This window comes from Heteronotia binoei, chromosome 2, assembly GCF_032191835.1.
Source record: "Heteronotia binoei isolate CCM8104 ecotype False Entrance Well chromosome 2, APGP_CSIRO_Hbin_v1, whole genome shotgun sequence".
Classification (NCBI taxonomy): domain Eukaryota; kingdom Metazoa; phylum Chordata; class Lepidosauria; order Squamata; family Gekkonidae; genus Heteronotia; species Heteronotia binoei.
Window position 1 is genome coordinate 13,170,182 of NC_083224.1, and position 20,055 is coordinate 13,190,236.

General features: G+C 49.9%; 1 protein-coding gene across 1 annotated transcript in view; it reads left to right on the forward strand.

The window, feature by feature from the left end:
- The window catches only part of SLC2A4RG (SLC2A4 regulator), a 59,245-nt gene that overhangs the window by 17,739 nt on the left and 21,451 nt on the right, over window positions 1-20,055 (forward strand). The window contains 2 exon segments of the mRNA XM_060230591.1: window positions 17,723-17,832; window positions 18,774-19,012. Coding sequence (XP_060086574.1) covers window positions 17,723-17,832; window positions 18,774-19,012 — 349 coding nt within the window.

Sequence of the window (20,055 nt, forward strand, 5' to 3'; positions counted from 1 at the left end):
GAACGCAGACATTTGGGCGACAAATTGTTGAAAAAACACAGGCAGCGCTCTCAGTAAAGATCCCTAGGGTTCCAGAGACCATATTATTAAACAACTGGAGGACGAATAATAAAGAGCCAGTTTGGTGTAGTGGTGAAGTGTGCGGACTCTTATCTGGAGAACTGGGGTTGATTCCCCACTCCTCCACATGCACCTGCTGGAAGCTAATGACAGCCAGTTGCTTGGGGGCCTGATAGCCAGTTTGGTGTGGAGAGTCAGTTTGGTGTGGAGAGCCAGTTTGGTGTAGTGGTTAAGTGCGCGGACTCTTATCTGGGAGAACCGGGTTTGATTCCCCCCCTGCTCCACTTGCACCTGCTGCCATGGCGTTGGGTCAGCCATAGCTCTGTCGGAGGTTGTCCTTGAAAGGGCAGCTTCTGTCAGAGTTCTCTCAGCCCCACCCACCTCACAGGTGTCTGTTGTGGGGGGAGGAAGATAAAGGAGATTGTATGCTGCTCTGAGTCTCTGATTCAGAGAGAAGGGCAGGGTATAAATCTGTGGTATTCTTTTTCTAAAATCCAATAAAATTATAAAGCTTTCACAAATGCTGAATAATGTGCGCTCAGTAGAAAAGAGCAAGAGTCCTAGGGTTGCCAAGTCCAATTCTAGAAATATCTGGGGACTTTGGGGTGGAGCCAGGAGACATTAGGGGTGGAGCCAAGATCAAGGCTGTGACAAGCATAATTGAACTCCAAAGGGAGTTCTGGTCATCACATTTAAAAGGACGGCACACCTTTTCAATGCCTTCCTTCCATAGGAAATAATGAAGGATAGGGGCACTTTCTTTTGGGCTCATAGAATTGGAGCCCCTGATCCAATCTTTTTGAAACTAGGGGGGTATTTTGGGGAGAGGCACTACATGCTATACTGAAAATTTGGTGCCTCTACCCCAAAAAACAGCCCCCCAGAGCCCCAGATCAATTCTCCATGATTTTCTATGGGAATAAATCTCCATAGGGAATAATAGAGTTCGCAGCGGACATTTCCCTCCCCTCCCCCCGCTTTCTGAGGACCCTGAAGCGGGGGGAGGGTTTCCAAACCAGGGGATCCCCTGCCCCCACCTGGGGATTGACAACCCTAAAGATTCCGGTAGCCACTCTGAGACTTCTTTGGGTAGTGAAGGGTGGGGTATAAATCCAATCTCCTCTTCTTCTTCCTCTTCCTCCTCTCCAGTTTGGTGTAATGGTGAAGTGCGTGGACTCTTATCTGGGAGAACCGGGTTTGATTCCCCACACCTCCACTTGCAGCTGCTGGAATAACCTTGGGTCAGCGACAACTATCATAGCAGTTGTCCTCGAAAGGTCAGCTTCTGGGAGTGCTCTCTCAGCCCCACCCACCTCACAGGGTGTCTGTTGTGGGGGAGGAAGATAAAGGAGATTGTAGGCCACTCTCTGTCCTTGAAAGGGCAGCTGCTGGGAGAGCCTTTTCCAGCCCCACCCGCCTCACAGGGTGCCTGTTGTGGGGGAGGAAGGGAAAGGAGATTGTAGGCCGTTCTCTGTCCTCAAAAGGTCAACTTCTGGGAGTGCTCTCTCAGCCCCACCCACTTCACAGGGCGTCTGTTGTGGGGGAGGAAGATAAAGGAGATTGTGAGCTGCTCTGAGACTGAGATTCAGAGTGGAGGGCGGGATATAAATCCAATATCATTTTCTTCCCTCCTCCTCTTCTTTCCTCTTCTCATCCTACTCTCCTCTTCTGTTTACCCACACAACAGCACTTTCTCCAAATTTCACAGCCCTTATTTCTGTCCAAATTAGTCTCCCCCTTGTTTTCTCCTGAACTGCGCTGTGTTTCAGTGCCAATTTATTTTAGCAATATCGTTGTATTGTATTCTGACGGAAGCTGCCTTGAGCCCTACGGGCAGGGAAGGGCGGCATAAAAGTCCAAATAATAAATGAATAAATAGACAGATTGCTGGGAAGGAGGTTAGGCTGAGGGTGTGTGCTTGGGCCAAAGTCACCCATCAAGCTTCCATGACACAGGCAGGAATTTGTGCCTGCCAAATCCCAGCCCAACTCCCTTTCTCTTGCTCCCTTCTGGAAGGTTTGCTCAATCGCACCGGAGCTACAGAGCAAAGCCTCTGTTTTCTCCATTGGCTGAGGCTCCTTCCTTGGGGAGGAAGGAGGGGGAAGGAAGAACTTGCTTTGCCAGGCTCTCTCAATCGCACAGCAGAGCTACTGAGCCAAGCCTCTCTTCCTTCTATTGACTGAGGCTCCTCCCTCTCCTGGTCCCCTGGGGAAGGAAGGAAAGAGCCAGAGCTTCCTTTGCCCAGTTCTCTGGGTCCCATGGGAGAAATACAAAGAAAGCACATTTAAGACCAACGAGGGCTAACATTTAAGCAAGGTTTAAGTTCTTTAAAAAAAAATCTTTGCGTTTGTCTGGCAAAAAAGCAACAGGTATCTGTGATGTTGGTGTGTTGGCAAATGAAAAGGGGAAGAGATGAGGTTTATACTCGGCAATCCATGTTGAGAGCAGGCCAAGTGACCATGTTAGTGTCTCAGAAGTTCTAGGTGAAGATGGCATAAACCATGCCTCTCACCTTCTCCCAGGCCTCAGTTGTGCTGTAGAAGTCTTATGGGGTTCCCTTGTTGTTTGGGTAGAGAACTGGCCCTGGGTTTGGAGCAAAATGGCAGTCCAACATACATGGGAAGGGACAGTGGCTCAGTGGTAGAGCATCTGCTTGGGAAGCAGAAGGTCCCAGGTTCAATCCCTGGCATCTTCAAAAAAGGGTCCAGGCAAATAGGTGTGAAAAACCTCAGCTTGAGAACCTGGAGAGCAGGGGAGAGACAGTGGCTCAGTGGTAGAGCATCCACTTGGAAAGCAGGAGGTCCCAGGTTCAATCCCCGGCATCTCCAAAAAAGGGTCCAGGCAAATAGGTGTGAAAAACCTCAGCTTGAGACCCTGGAGAGCAGGGGAGAGACAGTGGCTCAGTGGTAGAGCATCCACTTGGAAAGCAGGAGGTCCCAGGTTCAATCCCCAGCATCTCCAACTCAAAAGGGTCCAGGCAAATAGGTGTGAAAAACCTCAGCTTGAGACCCTGGAGAGCCGCTGCCAGTCTGAGAAGACAATACTGACTTTGATGGACCAAAGGTCTGATTCAGTATAAGGCAGCTTCATATGTTCATATGTCCGTGTCCTTTATAAAGTTTATATCCCTGCTATTTAATCTTAAATAGGCGCACGTGGCCTGGCCCAACATAGCCCAGCCCAACGAAGTCTCACTTATATCAGATCTGGCCCTCATAACAAATGAGTTTGACACACCCCTGCTTTAACCAGTTTGCCGCGCTGGCTCTCCCACAGAATCACGCTCGCAGCCGTAACGTGAATTGTCAAAAGCTACCGTTGGCTGTGATTCTGTGTGGGAGCCCCGTGGCGTTGTGCCTTTGTGGAGAAAGCACCGTGTGATTGGGATGGGGAAATATAAAAACGAATCCACTAAGTTTGAGACTTCGAGCTCTGGAACGATCGCTTGGCAACCAGGGTTGGAGTTGCTGCTGAACTTCCTGCGGAAGTCTCTGGTGGGCCATTGTTCCACTAGCGGCTGGGACAGAGCTGAGATCTGATGTCAAGACTTTTGGGTTCTCTCGTTTCGGACCCAGCCAGCTGTGAAGAAGATACTGGATTTATATTCCACCCTTCACTCAGAGTCTCAGAGTGGTTTACAATCTCCTTTGTCTACTTTCCCCACAACAGACACCCTGTGAGGTAGGTGGGGCTGAGAGAGCTCTCCCAGAAGCTGCCCTTTCAAGGACAATTCCTGTGAGAGCTGTGGCTGACCCAAGGCCATTCCAGCAGCCACAAGTGGAGAAGTTTTGAAATATCCTTTTTAGAAGAAGACTGCTGATTTATTCCCCGCCCTTCTCTCTGAATCAGAGTTGCAGAGCAGCTCACAATCTCCCTTCCCTTCCTTCCCCACAACAGACACCCTGTGAGGTGGGTGGGGCTGAGAGAGCTCTCCCAGAAGCTGACCTTTTGAGGACAACTCCTGTGAGAGCTGTGGCTGACCCAAGGCCATTCCAGCAGCCGCAAGTGGAGGAGTGGGGAATCAAACCCGGTTCTCCCAGATAAGAGTCCGCGCACTTCACCACTACACCAAACTGGCTCTCTAGGCATAGGGTTATCTTTTGTGATGTGAAAACTGGGTTATCCCATGTGCTGTGAAAACTGTCATTGGATGGTCCAATTGCCCTTGAGCATCATTGCTGGGGTGGTCGAATCTGATTGGACCATAGCAGCCACTCATCTTCTTCCTGGGGGCCATCTTAACATTCCAGTCTGTCTCTGACTGTACCTCCATTTTCTTGCTTGCTGAAAATTTGCTCTCCCTTGGGAGACCAAAGGAGACTTTATCGTTGCTGGTCAATTAGGGCTGGGGTGGTGGGAGAGATTTTGGCGGGATTTGTATGCGCCGGTAATGATTGGGTGCCAAGATTTGGGGGCGGGGGCTATGGTTCAGAATTGGTTTTGGTGCGCAGAATATACCAGATTCAGTCCTCGGGAGGTGGCGGGCTCTCCTTCCTGGGAGGTTTTTCAACAGAGGCTAGCTGGCCACCTGACAGCAATGCCGATCCTGTGAATTTAGGGGGAGGCGTTTGTGAGTTTCCTGCATTGTGCAGAGGGTTGGACTAGATGACCTTGAGGGATCCCTTCCAACTCTAGGATTCTGTGATTCAAGGTAGGCGGTAAAGAGGACGACCTCTACCAGAAACCCTGGAGAGCCACTGCCAGTCTGCGTAGATACCACTGATGTTGATGGGCCAAGGATCTGATTCAGTATAATCTTATTTATTTTCTTGTTTGTTTGTGGGGTTTATATCCCACCAAGGCAGGCGCAGGGCGGGTAAGCAGATAAAAGCAGCTTTATCTACCCTCTTGCAGCAGCAGTACTGCAGTACTGTGGTCTGAACTCTCTGCTCACGACCTGAGTTCGATTCCGGCAGAAGCTGGATACAGGTAGCCGGCCCATGCTTGACTCAGCCTTCCATCCTTCCGAGGTCGGTCAAAGGAGTCCCCAGCTTGCTGGGGGGAAAGTGTAAAAGACTGGGGAAGGCAATGGCAAACCGCCCCGTAATAAGACTGCCGTGAAAATGTTGGGAAAGCAACGTCACCCCAGAGTCGGAAACGACCGGTGCTTGCACAGGGGACCTTTCCTTTTTCCTTTCTTACTTACATCACGCGTGGCTCTTTAGCTAAAAGCTACCGGGCTGGTGGTTTTTCTCCCTGCCTTGAAGAACGGGAGATGTGAGAAATGATTTCTAGCCTCTACACGTGCGCCGTGCGTTAATGCCCTCTTTCTCGCCCGTTCTAGGCGGGATCGGCTCCAGCAGCTCTGGCCTTAACGCCGGTCTGAAAGCGCTCTGCGGTTCTTAAAACGTTGCGAAATAAAGTCAGTGGAGATCTTTGCCAAGGTTGCTTGTGTGAGCTTTGCGGGCTGCGTCTTTCCCTAGCCGTGTGAGCTTTGCGGGCTGCGTCTTTTCCTAGCCAAACTCTCTGTTCTCTGCCGCCCGGGCCAGCTAGTCTGACGAGTAGTTCTCTGACGTTTCTGCCTTATGTGCGCTTGTGTTTGGCACTGGTATCCAAGGGGCGGGGAAAGGATCTTTTCTACAGATTCAGCAGGAGCTCACAGGAGCGCAGCTCCTACACCTTTCTGACGGCCCCCCTCCCACCCCCACCTATCTACCTTGTCCATTGAATAGTAGGTGCAGCTGCATAACAATCCCTGGATTAGGAGAGCGGGCAGCCAGCCAGCCACCAGGAGCTTTGCCACGCCCCCAGCAGCCCTCATTAACCCCTGGAGAAACCCACTCCACCCTTTCTCCACTTCTTATGTGATTTTGGGCGGTGGGTGACTTGCTGGGCTTTTGACCGGGGTGGGGGGGGGTGGTCCAGGAGAGCCCCAGGCAAGTGAAGCCTGCTTGGGCTGGCTGGATCTCTAGGCAGCCCAAGCAGGCCTCGCTCGCCCGGGGCTCTCCTTCCTTGCAGCAGGTCTTGCTTTTGGCTGGGGGGGGGGGGGAGCGCGGCACCATATGCTAATGAGTTATGCTATTGAGCTCCACCACTTATTTTCCTACAAAATGACCCCTGCCCGAGACAATCCTTAATTCATCTCAAGGCAGCCGTACGGAGGGACTGGTTTCACATTTTGGTACGCCGCGTGGTTTCTCGTGTTAGGCTCAAGCAAACCGTGTTGCAACGTTCTACAAGGAGTTGAATCCCGGAAATGGACCTAACGAAGTTTGGGTAAATGGGTGGTGTAGCCAAGGCCTTCCTAACACGGTTGACAGCATCCAGACACCCGCTGAGCTTTTCAGAAAGTGGGTGGGGCCTTTGTAAAGCAGGGCTTGTGATTGGCTATCCTCATTTAAATAAAAGGGTTTTTTTTCGTGGATGCAAAAACAGCGGCTGCCACTGGTGGCTTAGGACTAGTAAGCATCTAAGTTTATACTTCCAAGAGAGCAAGAGATCTTATCTGGGAGAACCGGGTTTGACTCCCCACTCCTCCACTTGCAGCTGTTGGAATGGCCTTGGGTCAGCCACAGCTCTCGCAGGGTTTTCCTTGAAAGGGCAGCTTCTGTCGGAGCTCTCTCAGCCCCACCCACCTCGCAAGGGATTGAACCTGGGACCTTCTGCATGCAAAGCAGAGCCACAGTCCCTCCCTCCCTTGCAAGCTGACCTCTGTTTCTGCCCCTTGGTTCCCCAGATTTGCATGAGAAGCAGTGTTACTGTGAGCTAGCTCACAGATTTTTTAGCTCCTGGCTGACACATTTTTGTCTTAGCTCAGGAAAAAATGGCCCCGGAGCAAGCTAGTTGATGCAGTAGCTCACAGCTTCCATGCCAGTAGCTCACAAAGTAGAATGTTTGCTCACAAGACTGCAGCTTAGAGGGAATATTGGTGAGAAGTGCTTTCGTTCCAGCTGACAACTTGTCGCGGGTGGGTGGGTGTTGTCTGTGCCGGCGTGGGGCAGAGGGCGGTTCCTTCCTTGTCGGCGCCAGATCGCTTGCAGCTGCGTCCTCGCCACTCCCTGCAGCGTGGCGGGGTCTACTGAGACTTGTTAAGGCATCGCTCTTGTAGTAAACAGCCTCGCTTGGCAGAGCGCCTGCGTGGGTTGGATTCTGTGATGCACACGGCCCGCCCCGAGCCTGTCTCTTTCCAGATCTGGGCAGCTGCGTTGCTCTGGAGAGAGCATTGAGCCAGAGTGTACTTACGTCTCCTTCTGTTTGAAGAATCACACTGGGGGGAGGCCTGTGTGGCTTGGGAGTGGCCGTGACTTTGTGGAAGAACATGCTGCTTTGCATGCAGAAGGTCCCAGGTTCAATCCCCGGCATTTCCAGTTGAGAGGGCCAGGCAAGAGGTGATGGGAAAGTCTTCAGCCTGAAGACCCTGGAAAGCCTCTGCCAGTCTGAGTAGACAATACCGAACGTAGAAAAGAGCCAAGAGTCCAGGAGCACCTTAAAGAATAACAAAATTTGCGGCAGGGTATGAGCTTTTGTGAGTCACTGCTCACTTCTTCAGGTGTGCCACCAACAGGGCATAGAGGCCAGGGCCTACCCAGAAGGTAAGGTGAGAACCAACAGGTTGAAATTAAATAAGAACATAAAAGAAGCCATGTTGGATCAGGTCAACGGACCATCCAGTCCAACACTCTGTGTCACATAAGAACATAAGAGAAGCCATGTTAGATCAGGCCCATCCAGTCCAACACTCTGTGACACATAAGAACATAAGCGAAGCCATGTTGGATCAGGCCAGTGTCCCATCTAGTCCAACACTCTGTGTCTCACAGTGGCCAAAAAACCCAGGTGCCATCAGGAGGTCCACCAGTGGGGCCAGGACACTAGAAGCCCTCACACTGTTGCCCCCCCCCAGCACTAAGATTACAGAGCATCACTGCCCCAGATATAAGAACATAAGAGAAGCCATGTTGGATCAGGCCAATGGCCCATCCAGTCCAACACTCACTCACAGTGGCCAAAAAACCCAGGTGCCTTAGGAGGTCCATCAGTGGGGCCAGGACACTAGAAGCCCTTCCGCTGTTGCCCCCCCAAGCACCAAGAATACAGAGCATCACTTGCCCCAGACAGAGGGTTCCAACAATACGCTGTGGCTAATAGCCACTGATGGACCTCTGCTCCATATGTTTACCCAATCCCTTCTTGAAGCTGTCTATGCTTGCAGCCACCGCCACCTCCTGTGGCAGTGAATTCCATGTGTCAATCCCCCTTTGGTTGAAGAACTACTTCCTTTTATCCGTTCTAACCTGACTGCTCAGCAATTTCATTGAATGCCCACGAGTTCTCATATTGTGAGATGGAGAAAAGTACTTCTTTCTCTACCTTCTCTATCCCATGCATAATCTTGTAAACCTCTATCATGTCACCCCTCAGTTGACATTTCTCCAAGCTAAAGAGCCGCAAGCGTTTTAACCTTTCTTCGTAGGGAAAGTATTCCAACCCTTTCATTATTCTAATTGCCAGAAATCAAAAAAGTTTCCTGCTCAACATTAGGAAGAACTTCCTGACCGTCAGAGCAGTTCCTCAGTGGAACAGGCTTCCTCGGGAGGTGGTGGGCTCTCCTTCCTTGGAGGTTTTTAAACAGAGGCTAGATGGCCATCTGACAGCAATGGGGATCCTGTGAATTTAGGAGGAGGTATTTGTAAGTTTCCTGCATTGTGCAGGGGATTGGACTAGATGACCTTGGAGGTCCCTTCCAACTCTATGATTCTATTAATTTCCAAGCGGCAAAGTTTGTGGCTGCCACTGATAGATTAAAAAAAAAAGAGTAATGAGATATATTAGCTACTCTCCTTTTTACCACTGTGGGTTGTTTTCTTAGGATTTCATTGGATACATTTTTATTGATAATTCAGCCTAAATTTTATCATGATGAATATAATTCTGTTGTTGTATTGAATGTTTTTTTTTTTAATTGTTGTGTCTGGTTGTCGGTCGCTGTGGCATTTTGTTGCTAATGCAATAAAGATTGATAATTCCGTACACCTTCCGGTGAAGTCGGGGGCGTGGGGCATATGTAAATGAGTTAGCTAGTGAGTTCCGGCACCTCTTTTTCTACAAAACGATTCCTGGCACTATGATAATAAATAAATAATAATAATAATAATAATAATAATTATTATTATTATTATTTTAGTTTTATATCCCGCCCTCCCCCGCCAAAGGCAGGCTCCGGGCGGCTAACACGACACGGTATACACCATGATTACAATAAAATACAATATTACTACAGAACAATTAAACAATTAAAATAGATAAATTAAGTTAAACTTAAGATAAACAGAATAGACCATTATAAATTATAAGTTCCGGTGCTACAGTTCAGGCTATGTATAAGATGGCTAGATGTCATTTCCCGGGTTTCATCTTAATGCGAGCTGAAAGAGGGCAGTTTTGCAAGCCCTGCGAAACTGATTTAGGTCTCGCAGGGCTTGCACCTCTTCTGGTAGTTGATTCCACCATTGGGGAGCCATTGTTGAGAAGGCTTGCTCCCTCGTTGTTTTCAATCTAACCTCCCTTGGTCCAGGGACTTTTAAAAGATCTCTTCAGTGTCAGCTGTAGGTTGTTCTAAAAAGGACCGGGGGCCGCTTGCAACCTTTGGAATTCGGCGCAGTCGCTCAGGGCGGCCCTGGCTTTGCCACAGTCGATTGCGAAAACTATCCTGCTGGCGCTTGCAAAGCAAAAAATCCCCCAAACCTCTGGGGGTTGGCTACTTAAGAGAAAGTCCCTTCCCCCCCCCCCCCCCCGCCTCTCTTCCTTTCCCCAGCCTGGAACTTTGGCAGCTTTTCTCCCGGCTGGGAGTGAAAAAGCTTCCAAGTGTTTGTTTGTCCCTATTGGGATGGGAGCGTTGCCACAGGAAGCGGGGGGGGGGGGAATGAGGGGCTGGGGCCTGCCAGGGGGTGGGTAAGGGAGCTGGGCCAGCTCTTTGCACAAGGCTGTTGGTTCCACTGGCAACTGCACTCCCATTGGCCTGTCCTGTCCCGGCAGAGACAGATAAGCTGAGAGTGCGGGAGAGGAGGAGCCGATCCGGTACACGGCTTCTTTATAAAGTGAGGCAGTGATGTTTGCAGGGTGGTAGACGGCTGACAGGGGCGGGGCGAGACCTTCTGACCTCCTTCTGAGTAACACTGACTTGGGGGGAAAGTTCAGAAACTGGGACAGCTTATGGTGTTGTAGAATGCATGAGTAGAACAGGCCTCCTTTCCGAAAGGGCCCTGTGGAGCTGGGAAAAGTACAGAGGAGAGAAAGCAAAATGATGGGGAGGGGGGTGTTTTGGAGCCCCTTCCCCCGGAGGAAAGGCTACAGAGCCTGGGTCAGGGCTGGCCAAACGGCAGCTCGGGAGTCACATGGGGCCCTCAAAGCCCCTGCCACCCCATCTTGGAAAAGACGTTTTTCTCTTTAAATCACTTCTCCAAGCCAGGCAGCAGCTTGGAAAATGGACTTGAAGTTAAAAGTTGCTTTCTGTCCACCTCTCCCTCCCCCATCTATTTTCCTTCCTTCCTCCCTCCCTCCCTCCCCTCCCTCCCTTCATAAGAACATAAGAGAAGCCATGTTGGATCAGGCCAATGGCACATCCAGTCCAACACTCTGTGTCACACAGTGGCCAATACACACACACACACACACATACTGTAGCTAATAGCCACTGATGGACCTCTGCTCCATATTTTTATCCAATTCCCTCTTGAAGCTGGCTATGCTTGTAGCTGCCACCACCTCCTGTGGCAGTGAATCACCATTTGGGTGAAGAAGTACTTCCTTTTATCCATTTTAACCTGACTGCTCAGCAATTTCATTGAGTGCCCATGAGTTCTTGTATTATGAGAAAGGGAGAAAAGGACTTATTTTTCTACTTTCTCCATCCCATGCATAATCTTGTAAACCTCTATCATGTCACCCCGTTTGTCAGGAGATCCGCAGTCGACGTTTCTCCAAGCTAAAAAGCCCCAAGCGTTTTAACCTTTCTTCAAAGGGAAAGTGTTCCAAACCTTTAATTATTCTAGTTGCCCTTATCTGCACTTTTTCCAATGCTATGATATCCTTTTTGAGGTGCGGTGACCAGAATTGCATACAGTATTCCAAATGAGACTGCACCATTGATTTATACAGGGGCATTATGATACTGGCTGATTTGTTTTCAATTCCCTTCCTAATAATTCCCAGCATGGCGTTGGCCTTTTTTATTGCAATTGCACACTGTCTTGACATTTTCAGTGAGTTATCTACCACAACCCCAAGATCCCTCTCTTGGTCAGTCTCTGCCAGTTCACACCCCATCGACTTGTATTTGTAGCTGGGATTCTTGGCCCCAATGTGCATTACTTTGCACTTGGCCACAATGAACCGCATCTGCCATGTTGACGCCCACTCACCCAGCCTCAACAGATCCCTTTGGAGTGCCTCACAATCCTCTCTGGTTCTCACCACCCTGAACAATTTAGTGTCATCTGCAAACTTGGCCACTTCACTGCTCACTCCCAACTCCAAATCATTAATGAACAAGTTAAAGAGCATGGGACCCAGTACTGAGCCCTGCGGCACCCCACTACTTTCCGTCCTCCACTGCGAAGACTGCCCATTTATACTCACTCTTGCTTCCTATTAATTAGCCAGTTTTTGATCCACAAGAGGACCTGTCCTTTTACTCCATGACTCTCGAGCTTTCTAAGGAGCCTTTGATGAGGAACTTTATCAAAAGCTTTCTAGAAGACAAGGTAAACATCTATTGGGTCTCCTTTGTCCACGTTTGTTCACCCCCTCAAAGAACTGTAACAGGTTAGTGAGGCAAGATCTTCCCTTGCAGAACCCATGCTGAGTCTTCCTCAATAACTTGTGTTCATCAATGTGCCTACTCATTCTGTCCTTGATAATGGTTTCTACCAACTTTCCCGGTATTGAAGTCAGACTGACTGACCTGTAGTTACCCAGATCTCCTCTGGAACCCTTTTTTAAAGATGGGGGTGACATTTGCTACCTTCCAGTCCTCAGGAACGGAGGCAGATTTCAATGAAAGATTACATATTTTTGTCAGGAGATCCACAAGTTCAATTTTGAGTTCTTTCAGAACTCTTGGATGTATGCCATCCGGACTTGGTGACTTATTTGTTTTTAATTCATCAATCAGTTGTAGGACCTCCTCTCTTGTCACCTCAATCTGATTCAGGTCTTTTAACACCCCTTCCAAAATTTTGCAATGTGCTCCTCATATTCCCTTTTTGCCTGCCTGATCACAGTCTTGCATTTGATTTGCCACAGCCTGTGTTCCCTTTTACTAATCTCACTTGGACTGGTTTTCCACCGCTTAAAGGAGTCCTTCTTACCTTTTACAGCTTCCATTACTTCGTTTGTTAACCATGCAGGCCTTTTCTTATACCTGTTTGTGCCTTTCCTAACTTGTGGTATGTATTTTATCTGAGCTTCTAGGACTGTAGTTTTAAATAGCCTCCAAGCTTCCCAAAGGGTTTTGACTGTATTTACCTTTCCTTTCAGTTTCCTCTTCACATGCCTCCTCAGCTCAGAGAATTTACCCCTTTTAAAGTTAAACGTGGTTGTGCTGGTCTTTTGGGGCAACTCCCTATTTATACAAATGGTCAATAACATTATGGTCACTGCTCCCAAGCGGTGCAATAACTTTTTACATCTCTCACCAAGTCTTGGGCATTTTTTGTTGTTGTTGTTCAGTCACACAGTCGAGTCGGCTCTTTGCGACCCCATTAGGGTTGCCAATCCCCAGGTGGGGGCAGGGGATCCCCCGGTATGGAGGCCCTCCCCCCGCTTCAGAGTTGTCAGAAAGCGGGGGGAGGGGAGGGAAATATCTGCTGGGAACTCTGTTATTCCCTATGGAGATTTATTCCCATAGAAAATAAAAAATTGATCCACAGGTATCTGGGGCTCTGGGAGGGCTGTTTTTTAAGGTAGAGGCACCAAATTTTCAGCACAGCATCTAGTGCCTCTCCCCAAAATATCTCCCAAGTTTCAAAACGATTGGACCAGGGGGTCCAATTCTATGAGCCCCAAAAGAAGGTGCCCCTATCCTTCATTATTTCCTATGGAAGGAAGGCATTGAAAAGGTGTGCGGTCCCTTTAAATGTGATGGCCAGAACTCCCTTTGGAGTTCAATTATGCTTGTCACAGCCTTGATCTTGGCTCCACCCCTAATGTCTCTCTGGCTCCACCCCCAAAGTCCTCAGATATTTCTTAAATTGGACTTGGCAACCCTTGACCCCCATGGATAAAGTCATGCCAGGCCCTCCTGTCTTCCACCATCCTCCGAAGTCTGCTCAAATTAATGTTTGTTACATCAGTAAGCCTTGGATACAGACCGGGATCATTCTGTCATTTTTGAGCTTGTATCCCATTACTGCCTTCCTCACTCTCTTGTTAACTATAAAGGCCACACCACTTCTTCTACGGGACTCTTGCATTACTTAGGACCAAATCCAGGATCCCCCCACCCCTGGTAGGTTCTGTGACCATCTGCTCCATAGCACAGTCATTGAGAGCATCAAGAAACTCAATCTCTTTCTCTCGACCAGAACACATATTGACCCAATCAATCTGCGGGTAGTTAAAATCACCTATTACGACACAGTTTTTACGTTTAGCCGCTATCTTTAAGCCTTCCATCATATTATAATCGTCTTCTATCTTTTGATTTGGTGGGCGATAACAAACTCAAATAGTTAAATTTCCTTTGGGGCCCTCTATTTCGACCCAAAGCATTTCTAGAAGGGAATCTAATTCTCTGACCTCAGTCTTACTGGACTGTATACCCTCTCTGACATACAGAGCCACCCCACCTCCAACCCTTCCCTCCCTATCCTTCCGATATAACTTATATCCAGGAATCACCGTGTCCCACTGATTCTCCTCATTCCACCAAGTTTCTGAAATTCCCACAATGTCTATGTTTTCCCCCCAACACTAAACATTCCAACTCACCAATTTTACGTCGAACAATTTTACTTCTAGCATTTGTATACAAACATCTATAATTTCCCAGGCAAGCTAGGCCCGCCACCTTCCTCCTGCCGCCTCAAGATTTTGGCAGACAGTCCATACTGTTTGTCACCATCTCCAGTGGACAACTCTGATCCATTACCTGGTAGAAAAGTAACAGCTAACCCTTCATCTCTTTGAGATGAGTCCTCCTGAACCAGAGACATTTCATCTCCTGTCAGCTTTCCCCCAAGATTTAGTTTAAAAACTCCTCTGCCACCTTTTTGATTTTAAGCGCCAGCAGCCTGGTTCCATCCGGGGACAAGTGGAGACCGTCTCTTTTGTACAGCTCCCGCTTGTTCCAGAAAGCATCCCAGTGCCTAACAAACTTAAACCCTTCCTCCCTACACCATCGTCTCATCCACACATTGAGACTTCTAATTTGTGCCTTTTTCTCCAGCCCTGCACGTGGAACAGGTAGCACTTCTGAGAAGGCTATCTTGGAGGTCCTGGCCTTAAGTCTCCTGCCTAGCAGCCTAATTTTTTCCTCCAGGACCTCATGACTGCATTTCCCCACATGCACCATGACCACTGGCCTCCTCCCCAGCACTGTCTATCAGCCTATCTACAACACACGTAATGTCTGCTACCTTCGCACCAGGCAGGCAAGTCGCCATATGATCAGTTCACTGTTTTGCCACCCAGCTGTCTACTTGCCTAAGGATCGAATCACCAACTACCAAGACCCCCCCTCTCCCTGCCCAGGGATGGTTCCTTGGCGCGAAAGGATACCCGCTCACCAACTGAAGAAGAGGTCCCTACTGAGGGCACATTCCCCTTATCCTCAGCATGGTGCCGTGTTCCCTCTCGACCCTCATGCTCCCTGGCAGCAATGGGGCTGTCATGTTCAGAGTGGGGCTCATCTAATACGTCCCCAAGAGCCTTCTCCGAGTGCCTAACTGACCGTCTCTGCTTCTCCAGGTCAGTCACCTCAGCCTCAAGGGTACGAACTCGTTCCCTGAGGACCAGGAGCTCCTTGCATCGAGCACACACCTAAGACTTCTGTCCTGTGGGCAGATAGTCATACATGTGACACTCAAAACACTGGAAAGCCCCCACCCCCCTGCTGGCATTCTTACCTTCATGATATCTTTTTTAAAATATGCAGTCCCCTTTTAAATCCTGTTTGTTCATATGGCTCTCCTTCTGGAGGGTCTACTTACCTTATTGGGAACACAAGGAAAAGAGGCATCTGGGTTCCTGGTCTTTACGCAGCCCCCAGGCCAAGAGCCCTTTGGCTCACGCCCTTCGGCTCGCACCTCTGGCAAGGTGCAGCTTAATAATGCAAAGAGGGTGGGGCCTCAGTCTGCCCCAGGAACACAGCCACTCCTAATCAATCAGCAACAATCACCTTTAGCCCATTCAAACCAAACAAACAGCAGTTCCCCAGCAACCACAAACTCAGAATTTTCAGCAATTTCCCTCTCTCCCTTCCCTCCTTCCTTCCTTCCTTCCTTCCTTCCTTCCTTCCTTCCTTCCTTCCTTCCTTCCTTCCTTCCTTCCTTCCTTCCTTCCTTCCTTCCTTCCTTCCTTCCTTCCTTCCTTCCTTCCTCCCTCCCTCCCTCCCTCCTTCCCTACTGGGTCTTGTCTGTACTTGGAAGGGTGCATCCCAGCAGTCCTTTTTGAAATGTGTTGCACGGCGTGGCCAGACACGTTGAGTCTCTGCTCTCAGCCCTCTGGCTTTGGCAGTGGTGTTGTATACTATTGGCTGGCATCGTTGTTGTATACTGTGGGCCAGATGGGCACATCTGGGTGCTTTTGGGTGGCAAGCCTCCCACCTTGAATCGTGGAGCGGGTGCGAAACACTTCTTTGCATGCAACTTTCTCAAATTCAACTCTGAGTGCTTGTGTCAAACCTGCAGAATTTCTTCTCGTGTCTCCAGCTTGGGAGAGTTCTGCTTTTTTTTTTTGCATTTTTTCTCTCTCCAAGAGGAGAAGCAGACAGCTTGTATCCTCTGAAGCTTTTTGCACACTCATGAGTTCAGTTTATGCACAGGTGCCAGTGTGGTGTAGTAGTTAAGTGTGCGGACTCTTACCTGGGAGAACCGAGTTTGATTCCCCACTGAGGGACCTCTGCTGTTCTGAATACTCCATCCTTTGGTCTGGACTTTTTGGAGCCTATCTCCATCACCCTGAGGACTAGAAACTTGTTTTTGAAAACTACAATTCTGGGAACAACCTCTATTAAATGCCATTGATCTGAGAGCTGTCTGTTGGGTCTGTTCCTCTCTGCTTTATAGTTTTTGACCTTCAACTGGCAGCAGTGCTAATTGCAGGTTACAGTGTGATTTAGTGGCTAGACTGGTGGACTAGGACCCTGGACAATCTGGGATCGAATCCCGGTTTCGATTACGGAAGTTCACCAGGTGCCCTTGGGCTTGTCACAAACTCTCAGCCTAGCCCATCTCACCAGGCTGTTGTGAGAAAACAGGAGTGGGAGAACATTGTTCTGAAAGCAGCTTTGAATCTGGACTGGAGGGGGAAAAAACCCAGGATATAAATACAACCCAAATGCAAAATTACAGTACTGTTACTTTGGCTGAAGACGGGATGGAAGCTGAAAATTCTGGTTTGGGGATGGATTCTGCACAGTTCTGAAGGTAGCACCAATGGTGCTGATTGCTCCACGAGAGGCCTGCGCGTAGAAGAAGATGAAGATATTGGATTTATATCCTGCCCTCCACTCCGAAGAGTCTCAGAGCGGCTCACAATCTCCTTTTCCTTCCTCCCCCACAACAGACACCCTGTGAGGTAGATGAAGATAGTGGATTTATATCCCGCCCTCCACTCCGAAGAGTCTCAGAGCGCCTCACAATCTCCTTTTCCTTCCTCCCCCACAACAGACACCCTGTGAGGTGGGTGGGGCTGAGAGGGCTCTTCCAGCAGCTGCCCTTTCAAGGACAGAGAGAGGCCTACAATCTCCTTTCCCTTCCTCCCCCACAACAGACACCCTGTGAGGTGGGTGGGGCTGAGAGGGCTCTCCCAGAACCTGCCCTTTCAAGGACAGAGTCTCAGAGCGGTCTGCAATCTCCTTTCCCTTCCTCCCCCACAACAGACACTCTGTGAGGTGGGTGGGGCTGAGAGAGCTCTCCCAGAAGCTGCCCTTTCAAGGACAGAGTCTCAGAGCGGCCTGCAATCTCCTTTCCCTTCCTCCCCCACAACAGACACCCTGTGAGGTGGGTGGGGCTGGAGAGGGCTCTCACAGCAGCCGCCCTTTCAAGGACAGAGTCTCAGAGCGGCCTGCAATCTCCTTTCCCTTCCTCCCCCACAACAGACACTCTGTGAGGTGGGTGGGGCTGAGAGAGCTCTCCCAGAAGCTGCCCTTTCAAGGACAGAGTCTCAGAGCGGCCTGCAATCTCCTTTCCCTTCCTCCCCCACAACAGACACCCTGTGAGGTGGGTGGGGCTGGAGAGGGCTCTCACAGCAGCTGCCCTTTCAAGGACAACCTCTGTCAGAGCTATGGCTGACCCAAGGCCATTCCAGCAGGTGCAAGTGGAGGAGTGGGGAATCAAACCCGGTTCTCCCAGATAAGAGTCCGCACACTTAACCACTACACCAAACTGGCTCTCCACACCAAACTGACTCTTCTTGTGCCAGAGTGCGGATCCTGTGTTGCCTTTGAGGCAGGTTGCGGGTGCGAATGACGCTGTTGACCCAGTTTTTCTTTGCTCTCCAGGAAGCTCTCAGGGAAGGCGGGGATTGACGAGGTGATGGCCGCGGCTGTCCTCACCAGCTTGTCCACCAGTCCTGTGGTGCTAAACAACCCGACCAGCGGCTTTGGTGCAGGTAAGGGCCAGAGATGGGGAGCTCTTTTTTTTGGGGGGGGGGGGGAATATATATAGTGTGTGTGCATGCTTGGAAGTCATGTCTGGCTTTTGGCGACCCCTAGTGGGGCTTGGACATTTCAGCGAAGTGGTTTGCTATTGCCTGCCTTTGCATCCCGGCCTTGGTATTCCTTGGAGGTCTCCCAACCAAGTACTCGCCAGGATTGGCCCTGCTTGCTTGGGCTATCCAGGTCAGGGCCAAAGAGGCCTCTCTGAACCCAGGTTAACTCAGGGACACTCAGTGAGAGCCAGTTTGGTGTAGTGGTTAAGTGCGTGGATTCTCATCTGGGAGAACCGGGTTTGACTCCCCACTCCTCCACTTGCACCTGCTGGCATGGCCTTGGGATAGTCATAGCTTTCACGGGAGTTGTCCTTGAAAGGGCAGCTGCTGGGAGAGCCCTCTCAGCCCCATTCACCTCACAGGGTGTCTGTTGTGGGGGGAGAAGATATAGGAGATTGTAAGCCGCTCTGAGTCTCTGATTCAGAGAGAAGGGTGGGGTATAAATCCGCAGTCGTCGTCTTCTTCTGTCAGCCTTCCAAGGACTCGTCACCTTACAAGGTAAAGAAGACTGCAGAGAGCCAGTTTGGTGCAGTGGTTCAGTGTGCGGACTGTTTATCTGGGAGAACGGGGTTTGATTCCCCCCTCCTCCACTTGCAGCTGCTGGCATGGCCTTGGGTCAGCCATAGCTCTCGCAGGAGTTGTCCTTGAAAGGGCAGCTGCTGTGAGAGCCCTCTCCAGCCCCACCCACCCCACAAGGTGTCTGTTGTGGGGAAGGAAGATAAAGGAGATTGTGAGCCTCTCTGAGACTCTGAGATTAGGAGTGGAGGGCGGGATATAAATCCAAAGCTGCTGCTTCTTCATTGACAAGCAACTGAGCGGGGAGTGGCTTTTTCCCTGAGCAGAGACCAGCTGTGACCCTTGGAAGGAAGCCCCCGCCATGTCCTCGAGCTGCAGCAGCAGCAGCAACAACAGCGGGGACTGGAGCTGGGACCCGCCGAGCGACCTTTCCACCCCCTCCACACCCTCGCCGCCTCTGTCCACCGACATTGCCACGAGCTTCCTGTCGTCTCTCCAGTCGGACATCGAGGAGCCTGAAACGCCTCACTTCCTGTTCGGGGATCCCATCCCTCGGAAGAGGAAGGTGAGGGGGCGGGGGGGGACGCCATTCTGGTTTTCGGGGTCGGATGTGAGCCGTCTCCCCTTTGCGTCGGGAGAGCAGGGGTGGGATTCTAGCAGGAGCGCCTTTGCATATTAGGCCGCACCCCCATGAGGCAGTCAATCCTCCAAGAGCTTACAGGGCTCTTTTTTTGGTAAGCACTCGGAGGATTGGCTACATCAGGGAGGTGTGGCCTAATATGCAAAGGAGCTGCTGCTAGAATTCCGCCCCTGGTTGGGAGGAATCCTGCATCTGGGCGTTTGTTTTTATTATAAAGTATTATTGGGTTTTAAAGTAAAAAGGGAAAGGAAAGTAAAAAAAAAATAAAGCAAAGGGATAAAAACAATATATAGTAAATAAGCAGCTTCTGCTACTCTAGTTGCCTAATTCTAATACAATATATAATTCTATTCTATTCTAATATAGATTTAATGAATGTTGCATGTAGTCCACATACCTTCTAAAAGTAATCCATCCTAATGCCTGCTAATCAGTTATTGCCTTCGAACGTAGCCTTCTTTAGTATATATCTACCGTTACTCCACTCACTTATCTTTTACCTTCACCATCTTCCAGCCATGTGAAATCAGAACACCAACCATACCTTACTATTTCTACAACTAGAACATCTAAAAGAAAACAGAAATAAAGAGAGTCAGTTCGGTGTAGTGGTTAAGTGCATGGACTCTTATCTGGGAGAACCAGTTTTGATTCCCCACTGCTCCACTTGCAGCTGCTGGAATGGCCTTGGGTCAGCCATAGCTCTTGTAGGAGCAGTCCTTGAAAGGGCAGCTGCCGGGAGAGCCCTCTCCAGCCCCACCCACCTCACAGGGGGTCTGTTGTGGGGGAGGAAGATCAAGGAGATTGTGAGCCGCTCTGAGGCTCTGATTCAGAGAGAAGGGCAGGGTATAAATCTGCTGTCTTCTTCTTCCCCACTGCCGCACTTGCACCTGCTGGAATGGTCTTGGGTCAGCCATAGACCTTGCAGGAGTTGTCCTTGAAAGGGCAGCTTCTGTCAGAGCTCTCTC